A 20,409-nucleotide genomic window follows, 5' to 3' on the forward strand; every position below is an offset into this window, starting at 1 on the left:
TTAACACCTAACTTTCATATCACCACTATAAAAATCAACATTATTTGTACTCAAATCAATTATTTCAATTCCATGTGTAAAAGGATTGCATTGTTGCTGGTTGGTTAATATACATTTAAATGTGTTGTCTCTTGCTGTTCAATGACGACATTCCATTGGAACCGTACATCCACTATTCTGGTCAAATTAAATTCATTATCTACACTTGCTTATAACTGGAGAAGAGGGTAAGCTGTATTATCATCAGTAGATGTAAGTTAGAAATCACATATTAATTCCTGTTTCACAGCAAAAAGCAGAACTTACATGATATGAGTAAACTCATTTCCTTATTTACCATTGGTTGACTGGATTGCTTTATGTAAGGGGTCTCCTATGGTTGTCTAGTGGTGATGTTAGGATTGACTGTGTGTACCCTTGTCTAAATGTAAGGGGTCTCCTATGGTTGTCTAGTGGTGATGTTAGGATTGACTGTGTGTACCCTTGTCTAAATGTAAGGGGTATGGTTTGTGGACGGTGGGGGGGGGGGGGGGGGGATATCCCTTATTTTCCCTTATTTTGGGGGAAATATCCCTTATTTTCAAATCCCAATGTTGACAAGTATGACTAGGGGATATATTTTTGGACTACTCCATTCATAAGATTCATTATTTCCCATATGAACAACAAACAAAGGTTGACGGTTCAATATATGATTTCATTTAATGTTTAGTTTTTTTTACATTTAACCGAAGCCTTCACGCAAATCGATTTACAATATATACATCTGTCTAAGTAAGTGAATCATCTATCCATCAGTAATCATAAGAAAAAATTATCTATGCCAAATCCAGGGTCCAGTTAGAAGAACATAATTTACTAGTCAGAAAGGCTTCAAACACCATTGTAATCGTGTCAGTTCTCATAGATTAGCCTAACCCATCATTTTATACATACATTTTAAAATTAGATTCAACTTTATTGTTATAGAGTACAAGCATCAGACAACGAAATGCAGTAAAAAGTGTGTCAGAAAATGGATTTGAACCCCCGTCTCAAAACAACGATTTGATACTATGGCAGTGGTTAATACCACTATGCCATCATAATGATCTGACCATGTATAGCCTGCTGCTGATATCACCACAGTAGTGAATATTCATTTATTAAGATATGAACATAAAACAATAAGTAGGGTCTAGTATGACCTACGCATTTAATCGCTCAGCAATTTCTTGCCAAACCATTTCCCTCGCCTTGTTAATTGCAGCACTATTGCACTACTAATCACTTCACTGGCTCCCCGTCTCCCTCAGAATCGAATTCAAGGTCTCCCTCCTCACCCACCAGTGCATCCATGGAACTGCCCCCCCCCCCCTACCTCAAGGAACTCCTCCATACCCCTCAGACCTCCTCACGCACCCTCCGTTCTACTGCCACCAACCTCCTCAAGACCCCCAGGACCAAGCTCCGCACCATGGGAGAATGGGCCTTCTGCTCGGCTGCTCCCAGGCTGTGGAATGCTCTCCCTGACCACCTAAGGGCACCACAGTCTGTAGATGCTTTTAAACGAGGCCTTAAAACCCACCTTTTTAATAGAGCCTTTTTTTTGCCTTTTAATTGAAAATGTTTATTGTTTTATCTTGTTTTTAATTGTAGCACTCTGAGATTTTCTTATGTAAAGTGTTTTTATAAATAAAATTTATTATTATTATTATTATTATTATTATTATTTTACATCTTATTTTTCGTCTTCATAAAGATCAATAAGTAGGACCGTTGCGCTGTCACTTTCCAGTCTAGTATCTTCTTTAGTTCCAGTCTAGTATCTTCTTTTCGACAATCGGCTCTCCTGCGCTCCTTCTGCCTGTGAGCACGCACCCAAATAGAGAATTTCCAGTTCGGCCTTGTGTGAACATTGATGACACAAGCCTGATTCTCATTCGAGGAATCACTTGAGGCTTGAATCCCAATCAGGAGTTGCCTGAACGAGGCTTTCCTTTTAATCGCGAATATACTAATCCAACATACGTGGAATACCGCCCAGGTCTATTCCCGCAGGGGCACCAGAGTGGTTAGATCATTCACATGTAGTCCTCAGTCCTCCCACTCTTCTCAGCTGGGGGGCTCTGATGGAGGCTCTTATACTGGAGCAATCAAAACCAGGTGTTCCAACTGATGGTGATGTATGTACTGGATGAACATAAAAGACTAGACACACTGTAGGCCTACAGTAAGCCACTGACAAACAAGCCAAAACAAAAACGCACAGTACTGTAGCCTATACAGCACTGGGGCGGTGGGACACTTACCAGGAAGAGAATGTCTATGGTATGTGTTCCTCAGTGTGGGGGAGGGGTAGTGGCTGTGAAAATGAGAGGGTGAGGGGAGAAAGGCTATGTTGGGAAGGAGGGTTGTGACATCTTCTGCCCCTCAGCTCTACGTCTCCTAAAGACGTCCGCTTTCCCCTCTACTGTGTCCCTAATAACTTATATTGCCCCCCTTGTACTGTTTCTCTGTTCCTCCAGTATTTAAAACAATAAAATAACGTATTGATTGTAAGTCGCTTTGGAATAAGGGGTCTGCTAAATGCCAAAAAAGTAAATGTAAATGTTGTGAGTGTGTGTGTCTGTGTGTGTCTGTGTGTGTGTCTGCATGCACTCAAAGACCGGGTGGAGGTGGCATCTAGGTAATGGGGGATGGAGGAGGGGTTAACAGGCCTGTTTGAGGTCTGTTGGAGCGCTCAGTCAGAGAGGGTCACTGATACAACAAGGGCCCAAAGTTGAGTTTGGTCAAGAAAAAAGAACTCCTGGGCCTAAATATGGCTGGTTGCAGCGTTAGCGTTAAATGGCTCTTATTTAAGTGTACTGCATTGAACTGTATAATTTATTGTAGACACAAAAATACTGTATGTGAGAACACACACTCACATTTCTCTGTGAGTATAATACTTAACACCAACCTCCCAACATTCACACTTGAATGCTGCTTACCTTACACAAAAGGTATTTGATGCAACCAACGTGTATTATTGTGTAACCAAGTTAAGGCCACTTAAGAAATGCTCGAGTTAATCCCCATTTAAACTGTACTACTACCGACCTCCTGTGGATTTTCTCTTTCTGTGACGCAAACACAGCTGTGTTGCCTGAGCAAAAGGGTCATAGATAACATTAGATAACATTCTGTCAACCAAGGAAGAGAAGTGTGAATGGTCAATGCTGAAGGGGCACAAATACAAGTAAGCAAGTCTGAACTCTGCCTGTGAAACTAGTATTGAGGCCTAGGAAGTGTACGCTAATGTATATACTCAGATTCATGCCTTTGACAATATTTTTTAAAGGTATTTTTTAGGTTACAGTGGTCAGACGACAGCAAGCAAAAACAAGCTGTCCAATTCCATTCAGATGTTGAATTCCCACAGTCATTACCTATTAGGTCAGAGATGGAGAGTTTGTGATGGAGATGGAGAGTTTGCGCGTCAGACACAAAAAGGTCAGAGTTCATTTTCAATGATTTCAACATTATTCATTTATTAACAAGTAATGGAAAACAACTCCGCCTATGTCCAAGACAGTTGACCCCAGCTTAAACTTTATGACACATTCCTAAGGACGATATGATTGCCGTTTTGTTTTCTCATTAAAACAGAGGAAAGAAAGTTTAAGGAGGGATGGCATGAGTGATCTGGACTGTATGGGGCTATATGGGGCTGTATTCTATATGAATATAGAAAGCGGTTATGGATATATCCCATGTTTCCCTGCTTGTTGGTATTGATTCTAGTACTGTGATACTACTCACTTTCATTGAACGGCTGTGCAATGTTAGATAGGTTACCCGACAGAACACTTGCTTTGAATAATGTTTCACCATGACAATGAGGGACCATAACCTGACTTGAGGTTCACACTCTTCCCCGAGGGAGTATACCACCCCCCCTGTAAAGCTGTAACTTTTCTGGACATTTAATCTGACACTAGCCTGTTTTTGCAACCCAATGTTTCTGTTCATTATCACAGGCTAACAGCTAATGCTAACAGCTAATGCTAACAGCATCCACCGCTGGTCCCTCTGGCCACCTTCCCAGCATCCCTGCCTCCAGTTTAAAACTCCTAACAACCAAAACGCAAAAGTGCAATTTCTGCATTACAGAATGCGAATACAGAAATCGCGCTTCACTGAAAATTAGAACCTACATTTTGATCAGCTGCGAGCGTCAAACAAACTAGATTCATGATTTGGGCAGTTGTTTCAAGTCTTCACCCTCTGAATCAGAGAGACAGAGAGAGAGAGAGAGAGAGAGAGAGAGAGAGAGAGAGAGAGAGAGAGAGAGAGAGAGAGAGAGAGAGAGAGAGAGAGAGAGAGAGAGAGAGAGAGAGAGAGAGAGAGAGAGAGAGAGAGAGAGAGAGAGAGAGAGAGAGAGAGAGAGAGACAGAGAGAGAGAGAGAGACAGAGAGAGGGAGAGAGAGAGAGAGGAGGGGATTTTTTTTTAACCAATTTATTCTTTGTTCTAAAAAATGGGGGTGTCACCCAACGCCAACCAAGTTTGCACCAACATGGTTTAAATGAGCCTGATCCTGGTTTAGACTTAATCCAGGTTTAAAATAGGTTTAAACTTAACCAGAGACGTGTTGCACATCATCATTTTAATCCTGGATTAGTTCAACCTAGTTTAAACCAGGATTAAAGTAGAATTCATTTATTTTCAGTGTCCGCCATCTTGGATTCAGACAAAATGTAAACAAAACCATTAACAGTAATAAGTGACAACAGATTATGATTTGTTTGTTTATTTAATCATTTATTTTGGCTCCGTTAACAAAAAATAGTTCGGCAACTGGACTGTTGCCTTGTAACCTGAACACAAACATCTGCAGGCTAGCTACTTTGTATTAACGGTCATTTCGGAGTGATACCTATAGTTAAAAGTCCCAGTGCTGTTATACTGTGTATCAGCACTCACGGAATGCCTCTCATCCAATCAAATTACTTGGTCGGAACTAACTGTTGTATAATTCCAAATATAACATTTGAGTTAAATTATGAATGGTCATCAGAAGAGGACGAATGTGTTTTGCAGGTCTGAAAGCTAATAAGTTACTGGAGACCATCAGACCACCGAGAACAGGAAACGATGGAGCAATGTACTATCTGATGTCAACTCGTCTGAATCGCATTCACACATTCACCACCAAAGCGACTGTCAACAGAGTCTAAATGGAAACGTACAGATAAATGTACACAATACAAAGTAGCTAGGCTGCGGATGTTTGTGTTCAGATTACTAGGCAACAGTCCAGTTGTAGTTCACTTGCGGAACTATTTTTTTATAAATGATTAAATAAACAAACAAATCATAACCTGTTTAACCGCTTATTACTGTTAACGGCTGTGATTGTCTTCTGATATTCAGTATAACAGCACTCCCTCTCCCTAATTAAAACAGATGCTAGCATGCTAATTTCACGGTACACTAATGTTATGGCGTCGGCTAGTTAACTAGCCAAACAAGGTCACATCATCACATCAGCCGAAGTGGAGATAAATTCCACAACTGCATACTAATTCATTTTCTATCTAGCTTATCGTACTTATCAAATGTCAATGTCATCAAAAGACCTCTGCAGCTCCTCCAGGATGCTACCGACCTGGTGTTCAACCTCCCCTCTCCTGGTGTTCAACCTCCCCTCTCCTGGTGTTCAACCTCCCCTCTCCTGGTGTTCAACCTCCCCTCTCCTGGTGTTCAACCTCCTCTCTCCTGGTGTTCAACCTCCCCTCTCCTGGTGTTCAACCTCCTCTCTCCTGGTGTTCAACCTCCTCTCTCCTGGTGTTCAACCTCCTCTCTCCTGGTGTTCAACCTCCTCTCTCCTGGTGTTCAACCTCCCCTCTCCTGGTGTTCAACCTCCTCTCTCCTGGTGTTCAACCTCCTCTCTCCTGGTGTTCAACCTCCTCTCTCCTGGTGTTCAACCTCCTCTCTCCTGGTGTTCAACCTCCCCTCTCCTGGTGTTCAACCTCCCCTCTCCTGGTGTTCAACCTCCTCTCTCCTGGTGTTCAACCTCCCCTCTCCTGGTGTTCAACCTCCCCTCTCCTGGTGTTCAACCTCCCCTCTCCTGGTGTTCAACCTCCCCTCTCCTGGTATTCAACCTCCCCTCTCCTGGTGTTCAACCTCCCCTCTCCTGGTGTTCAACCTCCCCTCTCCTGGTGTTCAACCTCCTCTCTCCTGGTGTTCAACCTCCTCTCTCCTGGTGTTCAACCTCCTCTCTCCTCCGCGCCCTTCACCGGCAGGGTTGCCAGATGCGATTGACAATTTCCAGCCTAACCACAGTCTAAAAACCGCTAAATCCACCAAAAACCACCAGCCCAAAACCTATATTGTCAGAAAACCGCTAACTACTATTGGGCAGGTGCCCATCTCCTGCCGCTAAACGTCATGGCTGTTGCCAATGATGTTTGTAAAATAAAAAAAATAAAAAAATTAACTGCACATTGTATGGAGCTAATAGGGTGTGTGTTTTAACTTCACGCCGTTTGTAACTTTCAGGCACTGACATGTTGATACCGGCTAAATGCTATTTATCCAGCCCAACCCGCCCAAATGCTTTTTTTCCGGCGCAGTGTGATCAAAAGTAGCCCAGCCTCTCCTCCACCTCCATACACCTGCCCGTTCACTCCTCTCCTCCACCTCCATACACCTGCCCGTTCTCTCCTCTCCTCCACCTCCACACACCTGCCTGTTCCCTCCTCTCCTCCACCTCCATACACCTGCCCGTTCACTCCTCTCCTCCACCTCCATACACCTGCCCCTCCTCTCCTCCACCTCCATACACCTGCCTGTTCACTCCTCTCCTCCACCTCCATACACCTGCCCCTCCTCTCCTCCACCTCCACACACCTGCCTGTTCACTCCTCTCCTCCACCTCCATACACCTGCCTGTTCACTCCTCTCCTCCACCTCCATACACCGTCGGCTTTTCACCGTCCTGGTGTTTGCGCGAAATGTGGATGCGCGATGCGGATGCGGTAGATGGCATGGCATGGTATATTATTGTAATAACATGTGGATCCATCCAAATAGGTTGGCATGAACTTTATTGAATGTAGTGTAGTGCCGGAGGAAAAAGGAAAGACGTAGGCAACGTAATGATAACTGTTTAATCAAAATAACAACTTGTACTCTCAGTACAGGACCAGAAAATAGATCACCAAAACTGTTGTGTCTAAACAGGAAGTTGCAACGTTAATAATCCTCCCCTCTGCCCCTAGTGCCAGAACTGGTTCCCTCCCACTACACAACCAACAGTAAGAGGAGAACATGAACCCATAATGTAGTCACTACACCAGCCCCCCCAGTGTTCACCTCAATATTGGAAATCCTCACGGCGAGGAGGGCGTATGGCCCGGCCCCTACGATCGTAGGTAAAGTCAGGAGGTGCGGGAGGAGGTGTGACATCGCCCATCACGTCCTCCTGCAGGGAAGGACGGGGGGCAGTGACGACCGGGGGCTCGCGAGCTGCGGGGGGTTGTCGGGGTCGGAGGGGGGAATGGCCAGGGCGCGGCAGGGGAGGTAGGACTGGAGGCCGGCCTCTGCGCGGTGGCAGGGCCAAGTCCAGGGGCAGTTCAAGGTCCAAGTGGGCCGGTTTGAGGCGATCAACGGACACACACTCAGGCCTACCCCCCATCTCAACCATGAAGTTCTTGGCTCCGGCCTCGATGACACGGAAAGGCCCGTCATAAGGAGGACGTAGTGGAGTCCTGTGGCCATCATGACGAATGAAAACGAACCTCGCTGAGTGCAGCTCCGGGGGCACCCTCGAAGTAGGGACACCATGCTGCGTAGTCGGGACCGGGACGAAGGTCCTGGCGCTGTCCAGCAGGGAGGCGCGCTGAGCGGCGGCGGACCAGGGCTCCGTTGACTTGGGAATGAAGTCACCGGGGACCCGCAGCGGCTGTCCAAACACCAGCTCAGCGGACGACGACTGGAGGTCCTCCTTAGGCGCTGTCCTGAGCCCCAGCATGACCCACGGCAGCTTGTCAAGCCAGTTGCTGTCCGTGAGGCTGGCTCGAAGGGCGGCCTTCATGGATCGATGGAAACGCTCACAGAGCCCGTTCGCCTGTGGGTGATAGGCGGTTGTGCGGTGGAGCTTGACCCCCAGATTCTCCGCCACCGCTGCCCACAGCTCTGAAGTAAACTGTGAGCCACGGTCAGAGGAGAGATCAGCAGGGGTGCCGTAGCGGGAGACCCACACCGCGATGAACGCCCGGGCCAGGTCGGGGGCTGTCGTTGAGGAGAGCGGAACTGCCTCCGGCCAGCGAGTCGTCCTGTCCACCATGGTAAAGAGATAGGTGTATCCGTGCGAGGGGGGCAGCGGCCCTACCAGGTCCACGTTTACATGATCGAACCTCCGCTCAGGCACAGAGAACTGCTCCAGGGGGGCCTTGACGTGTCGATGCACCTTGGCGCGCTGGCAGGCGATGCACGTGTCTACCCAGGCCCTCACATCCCTCTTGAGCCCATGCCAGACGAATTTCTCTGACACCAGCCGTGAGGACGGTTTCCTACCAGGGTGAGACAAGCCGTGTATCGCCTCGAAGGCGGGGCGCCTCCAGTTGGCGGGGACCACCGGTCGTGGCTGACCCATGGAGACGTCGCACAGGAGCGTGGCCCCTGCGTCACCGAAAACCACCTCTTCTAGGCGCAGTCCTGTGTCCGACAACTTGAGAGCCTGGACGGCGGGGTCGGCGGCCTGGTCTGCAGCCATGCGCGCGTAGTCCAAACCCAGTTGGACCGCACCAACCACCGCCCTGGAGAGACAATCCGCGACCTGGTTGGACTTCCCAGCAACGTGCTGGATGTCTGTGGTGAACTCGGATATGTAGGCGAGCTGGCGCTGTTGGCGGTCGGACCACGGCTCCGCCACCTTGGACATGGCGTGCGTGAGTGGCTTGTGGTCCACGTAGGCCGTAAACTCGCGGCCCTCCAGTAAAAAACGGAAGTGTCTGACAGCAAGCCACAGCCCGAGGAGCTCCCTGTCGAATGTGCTGTACCTTTGCTCTCTGGGAGACAGCTGGCGGCTGAAGAATGCAAGAGGCTGCCAGGCGTCCCCAACCCACTGTTCGTACACCGCTCCCACAGCAAAGTCAGAGGCGTCCGTGGTGAGAGCAGTGGGTGCCGAGGGCGAGGGGTGGGCCAACATGGCAGCGCGGGCCAGGGCCGCCTTGGTGTCCTGAAAGGCTTTGACACGCTCCGCCGTCCAGTCCACCGGCTGCTTCAGAGTCTTGCCCTTCTGGGCATCGTACAGAGGCCGCAGGATGTGAGCGATGTGGTGGAGGAAGCGATAGTAGAAGGTTACCATCCCGATGAACCCCTTGAGCTCGCTGATTGTGCTGGGGCGCGGGAAAGCAGCGACAGCTTCCACCTTCGAGGGGAGGGGGGTCACCCCCTCTGCGGAGACCCGGTGCCCGAGAAAGTCGATGGTGTTCCGTCCGAACTCACACTTCGCCGGATTGACAATCAGCCCATGTTGGCTGAGCCGTGTGAAAAGGGCCCGGAGGTGGGACAGGTGCTCCTCCTCCGTGGTGCTTGCGACGAGGATGTCATCCAAGTAGACGAAGAGGAATGGTAGGTCCCGGAGCACCGAGTGCATGAGGCGTTGGAAGGTCTGCGCCGCGTTCTTCAGGCCGAACGGCATCCGCAGAAACTCGAAGAGTCCAAATGGCGTGATTACGGCCGTCTTAGGGACGTCCTCGGGGTGCACCGGCACCTGATGGTACCCCCGTACCAGGTCCACTTTGGAGAAGAAGCGTTTGCCTGCCAGGTTCGCTGAAAAGTCCTGGACATGTGGGACCGGGTAGCGGTCAGGCTTGGACGCGTCGTTGAGGCGGCGGTAGTCCCCACATGGGCGCCACCCGCCGTCTGACTTAGGGACGATGTGCAGGGGAGACGCCCAGGGGCTGCTCGAGCGCCGAACGATGCCCACCTGCTCCATATGCGCAAACTCCGCCCTGGCGATGGCCAGCTTCTCCGGGTTGAGGCGCCTGGCCCTGGCGTGGAGGGGAGGCCCCTCGGTCTCGATGTGGTGCTCCACTCCGTGTTTCACCGTGGGCGCGGAGAAGGTGGGCTTGGTAAGGTCGGGGAATTCGGCGAGCAGCCGAAGGTACTGGTCACTTTCGGCGAGCGTATTGGACCACCCGCTGTAGACCGCCTCCCCCTGCGTACAGGCGAAGGAAGCGAAAGTCTGTGAGTTGACCAGGCGCCTGTTCCCCACGTCCACCAACAGGTTGTGGGCGCACAGAAAATCCGCACCAAGGAGGGGAAATGTGACAGCCGCTATGACAAAATCCCACGAAAAGCATTGCCCTCCGAAGCACACGTCCACCGCCCTAGTGCCATAAGAGCAGATAGGTGTGCCGTCCGCGCCTGCCAACTGCGGACCACGCTCCTCCTTCGCCACATCCGATCTCTCTGCCGGAATGATGCTCCACTGGGCACCTGTGTCACAAAGGAAACTGCGACCAGAGGCGGTGTCTTGTATGAAGAGCAGCCTGTTGGTGACGCCAGCGCTCAGGGCCACTACTGAGTGCCGGCCCCGCCGTTTCCCGTCGGTCCGAAGGTGCAGGGTGAGCGGCACCGTTTGGCCTTGGCGCCAAAAGTGGCGTGGTAGAAACAATGGCCCGCAGCGTTACCCTGCTGGCCAGAAGGTCTGGCGTCATCCTTCGCTCTCCTGCGACGGTCGGGTGGCGGGGCGGCCGCGGGAGCGAGCAGGTCGGGGGACCGTTGAGGCATGGCCAAGACGAACCGGTCCGCCTCCCTGGCCAGGGCGCGGGGCTCCATGATGGCGGTGTTGGCCAGCGCCATCCTAACTTGAGCTGGCAATGTGCGCATGAACAGCTCTGTGAAGAGGATCATGGGGTCTTCTGTACCGAGCAGGTTTAGCATCCTCTCCATGCGCGCAGAAGGCCTCTCGTCACCCAAGTCCGACATGGCAAATAGGCGACGCACCCTCTCCGCAGTGGACAGTTCAAATGTCTCTAGAAGCAGGGCCTTGAGGCGCTCATATTTGTTCGTCGTCGGGGGAGCAGACAAAAAACCTACCACTCGAGCTGCGGTGGAGCTGCCCAACATTGCCACAGCATGGTTGTACCGGTCGTCGTCGTCATCGATGTCACTTTTGTTGAAATGTGCCTCTACAATAGCAAACCATGCAGCAGGCGTTGAGTCCCAGAACTCTGGTAGCTTGAGAGTGGGAGTGTGCGCACCACGCGTTACCCTGACAGGGGATGGTGATGGCTGCCGCTGGTTTGAACGTCTTCCTCGCCCGGACATTTTGCAGGATTGTAATGTTCGTTCGCTGGTTTTTGTACACAATTACGTTAACAAAAATCCACGTCGGGGTCACCAGTGTAGTGCCGGAGGAAAAAGGAAAGACGTAGGCAACGTAATGATAACTGTTTAATCAAAATAACAACTTGTACTCTCAGTACAGGACCAGAAAATAGATCACCAAAACTGTTGTGTCTAAACAGGAAGTTGCAACGTTAATAATCCTCCCCTCTGCCCCTAGTGCCAGAACTGGTTCCCTCCCACTACACAACCAACAGTAAGAGGAGAACATGAACCCATAATGTAGTCACTACACCAGCACTTTAAAATTCATTGGGGGGGGGGGTTAGGGTTAGGTTCGGGGAATAATGTTGCGTCTCTGCAGCGCCCAGCTTGGTTATTCTTCTGCCGTAGGGTGAGTCACTGCAATAAAACCCGTATTCTCCACTCTCACAACTGCCAAGGTGTAGCCTATAAGCTACTGCTACACGGCATTCCACAAATATCAAAAAAGTCTACACAATAAAACAGGTGGAAGCACAGCACTACAATCCCATATTATACAATATATCATATATCATATTATACATATTATATACATACATATTATACAATATATCATATTATACAATATATCATATTATACAATATCATATACATTTAAGCACGCTCAAACGGATGAGGGCAGTATCACGAGCTCCCCAACAGTGTAGTTGCGCAAGGCAGCCCAAAAACCGTCCCGGTGTTCCCAAATGATAAAAACCAAATGACGACGGACAAGGGTAGGAAGTAACTCACATAACACACAAACATCAATTCATTGATTTCAAAAAGACCTAGCTAAAGGATGTGTTTCACATCGGATGTTCATGATGAGGCGTCTGAACAGTCAAACTGATCCCAGCACTGAGATGCGTTGTGAACACAGACACTCAGTAGTAGATATAGCCCCTCATGTGGTCGAGCACCGAATGTGTTGAGCGTTTATCGCTGGAACCAAGAATGACAGTAGATGGGAGCCGCAATGATCAGAATGCACCGTTCTATAATTATAATCGATAACCTAATTCAGAGTAATTATGTTACTGTTAATATTCAAGTTTATTATAGTTTTATCTTACACATCACAATAAAAGAGTGTCAACAGCGTGTTCACTCCCTCTGAACGATAAATAATTTAAGGAGTTTGTGTTTAGTTATCATACAAAGTTACAGTTACAGCTTGTGATAATTTAATTTAAAAAAATAAAACAATTTATTCATAATAAGGCACTGAAAATGAAAAATCTAACAAAAACACACATTTTATTAATCTGTTTATGAGTTTCTGTTCATACATAAAGTAAGTATTAACAACTATGACGTTTAGCATAGAATTTATGCAACAACTGTGTTGTATTATGTCAATCAGAACATATGCATAATGTAATTCACTATCAGATCTGTGCATGAGGACATTCTACACATGAGACTGCTTAAGGAAGTTAAAGCTGAGTTGAAGCTGAAGGCAAAAGAGGTGGTCCAACCCAGTACCACCAAGGTGTGCCTAATAAAGTGGCCGGTGAATGTATCTCCAAATCACAGGTTAGTTGATAATAAAGCATCACTCTTATGGGACCTCTACTCCAGCTCACACAGCTCAACTCTGGCCCCACTACTTAACCAAAGCCCAGGATAGAGGGGCTGAGTGAAGGTGGTCTGGACTCTGTGGAGGAGGGTCATTGTGTCAGAGGAGACGCTGTAGAAGGACAGAGTACCTGCCCTGTGATCCAGGTACACTCCTACTCTGGAGGACTGAGGGCCTGATACTGCAGTATTTACATTATTGTGTATGAATTTATAACCACCTCTCTGGCATTCTAAACTCCAGGACTTGTCATAACATCCAAAATAAGAGTCATGACCTGACCTGTTTATGTCTTTATATGACACTGCTGTTTCCAGCGATCCACCTCTCCTCTCAACCTCCCAGTAACAGCGTCCTGACAGACCCTCTCTGCACAGCACCTGAGCACAGTCAGTGAATCTCTCTGGATGATGAGGATATGACTGGGCTGGGCTCATACGTGTCACCTTCCTGTTCCCCTCAGACAGAGAGAGGTCGCTGTATGCTGTGTTTGGATCCAGTGTGAGCCGACAGGAATCTGGGAGAAGAGCAGAGCAGAGACCAAATCAGAGGAATAAGGAGAGTCAGATATCTAGTCTGTCTTTGATGATGTTCTGCCTCTCCTAGACCTCCCTAGTTATATCTCAGTGTGTGTGGAGAGGATCAACGGAGAGAGAATGTCAGCTACTTCAGGATAAAGAGACTCACATTGAAAGAACTGGGCTCTTGGGTGGGTCTTGGGCTCTGGTGGCAGTAATACATCTACCAAATTCATTACGGACACATTAACACACACACACACACACACACACACATACACACACACACATAAAGAGAGAGAGAAAGCATTCAGATTATAACCATGTTTATGTTAATGTCATTGAATTGGTCTAAAAATGGTTCTGTGAAGAGAATTTTTGTTTTTAGCCCACCTGTAGTTGAGATCTTGGGCCATCCCTCTTTTAGGATGTGGTCTAGTTTCTCTCTCAGCTCAGACACAGCTTCACTCACATCTCCAAAGTACTGAAGAGGACGGACAATGATGCTGGGTATGTCTGAAGATACACTGGGACTGGAGAGAGACTGATAACTCTGGAGAGAGAGAGAGAGAGAGAGAGAGAGAGAGAGAGAGAGAGAGAGAGAGAGAGAGAGAGAGAGAGAGAGAAAACAAGAGGATTAATTACATGAACAGGAAGCAGCTTTCAGTATTCCAGATGGAGTGGTAGTTGCAGTGTAGTGACCTGGAGGATACATGCAGTGGTAGTTGCAGTGTCGTTACCTGGAGGAAATGGATGTGATCCTCTGTGTGTGAAAGCTGCTCCAGCTCAGCGTCTCTCCTCCTCAGCTCAGCGATCTCCTGCTCCAGTCGCTCCACGAGTACATGAGCCTGACTCACTGCTGCCTTCTGCTGGGCTCTGATAAGATCCTTCACCTCAGAGAGCCTTCTCTCAATGGAGCGGATCAGCTCAGTAAAGATCCTCTCACTGTCCTCCACTGCTGCTTGTGCAGAGCGCTGTTAGGATACACACAGAGAGAGTGAGTGAGAGACAGACAGACAGACACACAGACACACAGACACACACACACAGACACACACACACACACACACACACACACACACACACACAGAGACAGAGAGTGTGTGATTGGAGTGTGACCTGCTGACTAGAAGAGAGTAGTGAAATGGTGCGTCTCCTCTGGTCAATACTCACAGTGAGAGACTCCACACCCTGTTGGAGCTCCCTCAGGTCCTTCTCTCTCTCCTGGACTCTCTGCTGGACTTTCTGCTGACTCATCCCCAGCTGCTTCTGTAGACAAACACACTTTATTACAGCAGGCTATTGCACGTGGTGTGTGGCTGATATCACACAAACCCAAACAACCCCTGAACTTTCAATTGTTTCAAATAAATATAAGCCATGTTGAGAACAGTGATGATAGAGTCATCATTCATATTGAAAGAAAACATTTGTTTCCATTAAACATGTTATAATCTGTTGATGAAGTAAAAGGGTAAAAGCTGGACAATGGAAGCAGACATCATGAGTTTTACAGACAGAGAGAATAGGAGTCTAGACAGGACATGTAGAGTGTCTTTACTTAATCATTCTACCTGTGACAACCTGTGTGACAAGAACTAGATTGTAAAACAATAACAACATCAACCTTTACCCTCTCCAATACACCAACATAGTAGTGTGGAAGAGACTATGGATCTTTTGTTGTGCAATACTTTAAAATGGTCCCATATCAGTTCAAATCAGTCATCGTCCTATGTTTTTATATTTAATCAAGATTGAATAGCCTTACTAACTTCAGTTCCACATTTATCAGAGTCACCAGTGAGAAGCTCTGGTTCTTACCTGCTTCTCAGTCCTTTCTGCTGCAGCTGAGACTGTATCATGGCCTTTATGCTCATCCTTGTAACACAGCACACAGATACACTGCTGATCAGTACGGCAGTAAACATTCAACACTTCTTCATGACGAGAGCAGAGCTTCTCCTCCAGCTGTGTGGAGGCTTTGACCAGCTTGTGCTTCTTAAAGGCAGGAGATTCATAGTGAGGCTGGAGGTGAGTCTCACAGTAAGAGGCCCGACAAACCAGACAGGACATGAGGGCTTTCTGCTTTCTCCCAGTGCAGACATCACACACCACATCTCCAGGTCCAGCATCACAGTGAGCAGGAGGTGCAGCTTGGAGTCCTGACTTCTTAAGTATATTCACTAATTCAGCCAACAGAATGTTTTTCCTCAGAACAGGCCTGGAGACATAGCTTTCCTTGCACAGGGGGCAGCTGTATGCGCCCTTCTGGTTGTCTTGATTCCAGTAGCCCTTAATACAGCCCATACAGTAGCTGTGTCCACAGGGAATAGTCACCGGATCCTTCAGTAGATCCAGACAGATTGGACAACTCACTGTGTCCGTGCTCTCTGCCATGTTGCTGCACACACTAGACTGAACAGCAGAGAAAGAACGAGAAGTTTAGTTTCTCTAGAAGTGTTTGTGTTCGTGGGTGGGAACACTTCCTGGTTAGCTGTAGAGGGCGTGGTGTGGGACAGAGGCCAGGAGGAGAGCATGGCTGTTCAAACATTCCACACTGCTGACTGCTCATGTTGATTCAATATAAGATGTCCTCTCCTGCCATCTAGAGGACATTCCATGTAATTGCAATGAGAAGCATTATCTACGGAAGCCCTGAAGGGTGAAATAAAACAACAAAAGAAAGTGTAGCTCCAAAAACAGTATTTATTCACTATCACCTGAATATAGTAGAGCACATGAAAATAAGGTTTTCCCCCCCTTTTTTTTAAAATAATCAAAATCACACCTCTCATGGATCTGATTATAAATGATAAAGTTGTTATGTATCATTTTCAACGTATGCATAATTCACTATCAGATCTGTGCATGAGGACATTCTATACATGAGACCCCTGATCTGGGAACAGCACCACTGGCTGAGGGTGAGATACTCAACACAACACCCTGTATTAACAACTGGTCTGGGTACAGCATTACTGACACTCAACACAACACCCTGTATTAACAACTGGTCTGGGTACAGCATTACACAGCAAGCAGGAGATACTGGTGACCTTCTACCGCGGCGCAGTGGAGAGCATCCTCACCTACGGCATCTGCAACTGGTTCTCCAGCTGCACAACAGTGGAGAGAAATGCGCTACAGAGAGTCGTGAGAACAGCACAGAAGATCACCGGCGCCCCCCTCCCCTCTCTGGAAGAGCTGTACAACACACGCTGTCTCAGGAAGGCCTCCAAGATCTCCAGGGACCCGACCCACCCTGGGTACGAACACTTTACCAGGCTGCCCTCGAAAAGGCGGTTCAGGACCTTGGGCGCAAGGACAAACAGACTGAAGAACAGCTTCTACCACAGGGCCGTCCAGGCCCGGAACACAGCAAAGACCTAGGTTCTGGGCCCTGGACAGTCTGGACGGATTGATGGCAGCTGCTGGACTGAAAAAATCAGGTGTAGTGCTGAGGCACAAACATGTACATTCCAAGCCTGCAAACTGCGACACTTTAAATAAATGTGAAATAACACTACTGTGCAATATGACAACCCTAGTCGTCTATCTGTACAGTATAGTTTAGTGGATAGTGTACATAGCCTTTATTTATGTAAACCAGCTCCTTCCCTTCTTGTGATTTTTCCCCCCCCTTTCCTAACACCAGGGGAGCCACCCCTCCTAAATGTCGTTGTTTGGTACCTGTACTGTAGCAATGACAATAAAGACCATTCATTCATTCATTCATTCATTACTGACACTCAACACAACACCCTGTATTAACAACTGGTCTGGGTACAGCATTACTGACACTCAACATAATACACTTTACTTGATTATATCTCTGAAAACCAAATCACAGGTTAGTTGATAATAAAGCATCACTCTTATGGGACCTCTACTCCAGGTCACACAGCTCAACACTGGACCCTCTACCAATATAAAGCCCAGCATAGAGGGGCTGAGTGAAGGTGGTCTGGACTCTGTGGAGGAGGGTCATGGTGTCAGAGGAGACGCTGTAGAAGGACAGAGTACCTGCCCTGTGATCCAGGTACACTCCTACTCTGGAGGACTGAGGGCCTGACACTGCAGTATTTACGCTATTGTGTCTGTATGTATAACCATCACTCAGGCAGTCTAAACTCCAGGACTTGTCATTCCTTCCAAATAAAGAGTCTTCACCTGACCTGTTTATGTCTTTATATGACACTGCTGTTTCAACCCCCCCACCTCACATAATGGCAGATAACACCATGAGTGAGTGTGATGCAGTTAATTGTAATGACCATATGTGGCTCTCCTGCTCTCGGGTGAACAGTTGATCTCAGATACTGGTTTTCTTGCAGTTCTGTAAAAACATTGAATGGTTTTAGTGATCCTTCTCATTATGAAAGTACAGTACATATTACTGTACCAGTAAGACTAAAATTACTTGATGATACCTGCAACAGTATAGAGGTATAGAGGATGATACAACAGTATAGAGGCTCAGGTTTGGTTGAACCCCGTTGCCCAGTCTCCCTCATGCTCATCTCAAGGTTGACAACACGGTCGATCACAATTGCTCTCATTTCACTAATTTCTATTGTGTTCCTGACACTTCTTCTTCCTCTTCCCCGTCCTCTCCTCCTCCTTCTTCACCTCCTTGTCCTTGTCCTCCTCCTTGTCCTGTTAATTTCAAATGCAGTTAACCTTTTAATTTAGGACCATCTTGATTTAAGGCCATTCCTTGAAATGAGGATTTAAGTCATTAGTTTGTCATAAATTGAATCAAATGAGTGAATAATGGACTCACATGGTCTGACTCTGGAAAGTCATTTTTTTTCATAGATATGGTTTACCTAACCATATTTATTTGGTCATGCAATAATGAACAGATGCTTAAAACGAATAGCTGGGGCTCAAATTTGTAGATTAAGCAATTCTAGCTGTTGTTGTTCAAATAGAGGGTCAGATTGATAGTGGTTTCATACTGCCTCCTGGTGGATCTCCATAGATGGTGCAGTCACTGTCCACCTGGCGACTATTTCATTTCTTCACCGTCAAAATAACACACCTGCTATTATACACACCATTTGACTATGCGCTATATTTTCGAATGCCGTATATTGTCCCCATGAGATTGTTGAATGAATTCCCATTTCGAGTTTCTATGCTGAATCCTTGCGGAATGTGTTCCAGAAAGAGAGACATAATATTATAAGAGAGTCAGTCATAATATTCTCAAGAACTTAGGGTATTATTTGATGGACTTCAGGCGCAAGTGTTTGGGACTCTGGAAAGGCCAGTCGAATTGATAACTGTTGAACATTTTATTAAAATCGCACACATTTTCTATTAACTGCACACATTTTACAACATCTTTAAAAATATTTTAAGGCACAGTGAAGTATGTAAATACATCCGATATGATGTCGAATGTTTATGCCCAGTTATGAGACCTTTTTGTCCTCGTTCACCATGCATCATCAGTAGAATGCGATTATGACGTCACCCCTTCAGCTCGTAGCCATGGTGAATCTGACAACAGATCAAAACAAAACATGTGGATACTGTCAGATGTTTATACTTAAAATATACGTCAAATGTTTACGTGACGCAGACGGGACTAGAAAGCGCAGGTAACAAGCTATGCATGCATGTTAAACAATGTTGATCAAATTTAGGGGGAATATAATGTTGGGGGGCATTGATGACTGCGTATGTGTCAGTGTGGGCATGTGAGAACAGGGCAGTACAACGTTTATTGAGATTTTATGAGTTTATTATTTTATAGAGTTGGTCTGTTTGATCTGGCTTGTGATCTCAGTATGTCTGACATTTCACTCATTCAACATTCCACACCTAGCACAATGTTTTATTAATGAAACATGCCAACACACGTGATGCCACTGATGATTAACAAAAAAAATAAAAAAAAAATAATAATAAGAATAATCTATAATTATATTAAATGCAGGCTTATCTGAGAGGAGAAAGTTAGCTTGAAAAATGGATGCAGAGGTTTTCAACATAGTGTATCTGCGTTACTTTGCAGTTAACATGAGAAGAAGAAAGGTGACCCACCCAAGCCAGATCCTGCAGCTACTCTCCACCCAGTTGTCCCCCTGCGCCCTCAAGGCCCGTATCAGCCACCTGGACCACCTTCAGAAGTGCTCCTTCTACCTGGAGGTGGCTCAGGACCGGCAGCAACAGCAGCTACTGCAGCAGCAGCAGCGGCTGAGATCCATGCCCCCCGCCACCTTCTTTCAACTCATAGACCCTGGGAAGCTTGCACGCATGAAGAAGCTTGCAACCAGCCAGGTGAAGATCCAGCTGAGCCTCTTGGAGGAGCTCTGCGAGCTGATCTGTAAAGGCAAGGAGGAGCTGGATGCCATGCTGGAGTCCACGGGCGACCAGTCGGACGTGTTCTCCCTCTTCCGACTGTTCTCCCTCGCTCCGGAGGACGCTCCCTTGCGACGAAAGGTGGCCCAGCTCAACGAGGCCCTGCTGGACTTTGACTCCCGGCTGGGGCCTGGCAAGCTGCACCCCAAGCACCGGCTCATTCCCGGCTTTAGCACTAGCACCGTGCAGCTGTATCAGCTGTTGCTGACCGTCAAAGAGCCCGTGGTGTTTGACAAGATCCAGTCAGAGGCGTTGAGCACCAGCGCCAAGCTGTATTGGTTCGTCGTCGGGCAAGCGCCACAGGACCCGCGGGAGCAGTTTGAGATCGGCTACAAGCTCTTGCAGCCGGCCAATGCAGAGGAAGGGAGCCCACAGGGAATGGTCACCTGTACCGCCTACTCTGTTCTGATCGGCAACCTGATGCCTGAGAGGTGCTATGAGTTCACGGTCAAGAGGGCAGACGGCCTCGGCCATGTCTACGGTCACTGGAAGGAGACCCTTACCCTCAAAACCACGCCGTGGTCCATGGAGAGCCGGTAGAGGAAGAGGAGGCTGTTTCTCTGGTAGTGTGTTGTTGCCGTTAATGC

General features: G+C 47.6%; 2 protein-coding genes across 2 annotated transcripts; one reads left to right on the forward strand and one right to left on the reverse strand.

Annotated features, from left to right (window-relative positions):
• Positions 1-12,922: 12,922 nt before the first annotated feature.
• On the reverse strand, positions 12,923-15,847 carry LOC308171117 (tripartite motif-containing protein 16-like; the record flags this gene model as incomplete). The annotated part of the gene is made up of 6 exons (XM_080545988.1): positions 12,923-13,446; positions 13,617-13,670; positions 13,841-14,000; positions 14,188-14,421; positions 14,621-14,716; positions 15,272-15,847. 6 exons carry the CDS (start codon positions 15,845-15,847, stop codon positions 12,923-12,925), a joined length of 1,644 nt encoding a protein of 547 aa, XP_080402114.1.
• Positions 15,848-19,480: 3,633 nt separating this feature from the next.
• LOC308171118 (fibronectin type III domain-containing protein 11-like) lies at positions 19,481-20,362 on the forward strand (the record flags this gene model as incomplete). Its single annotated transcript, XM_080545989.1, has 1 exon — positions 19,481-20,362. One exon carries the CDS (start codon positions 19,481-19,483, stop codon positions 20,360-20,362), a length of 882 nt encoding a protein of 293 aa, XP_080402115.1.
• Between the last annotated feature and the right edge of the window lie 47 nt (positions 20,363-20,409).

Source organism: Nansenia antarctica (assembly GCF_963989245.1).
Source record: "Nansenia antarctica genome assembly, chromosome: 15".
Lineage (NCBI taxonomy): Eukaryota > Metazoa > Chordata > Actinopteri > Argentiniformes > Microstomatidae > Nansenia > Nansenia antarctica.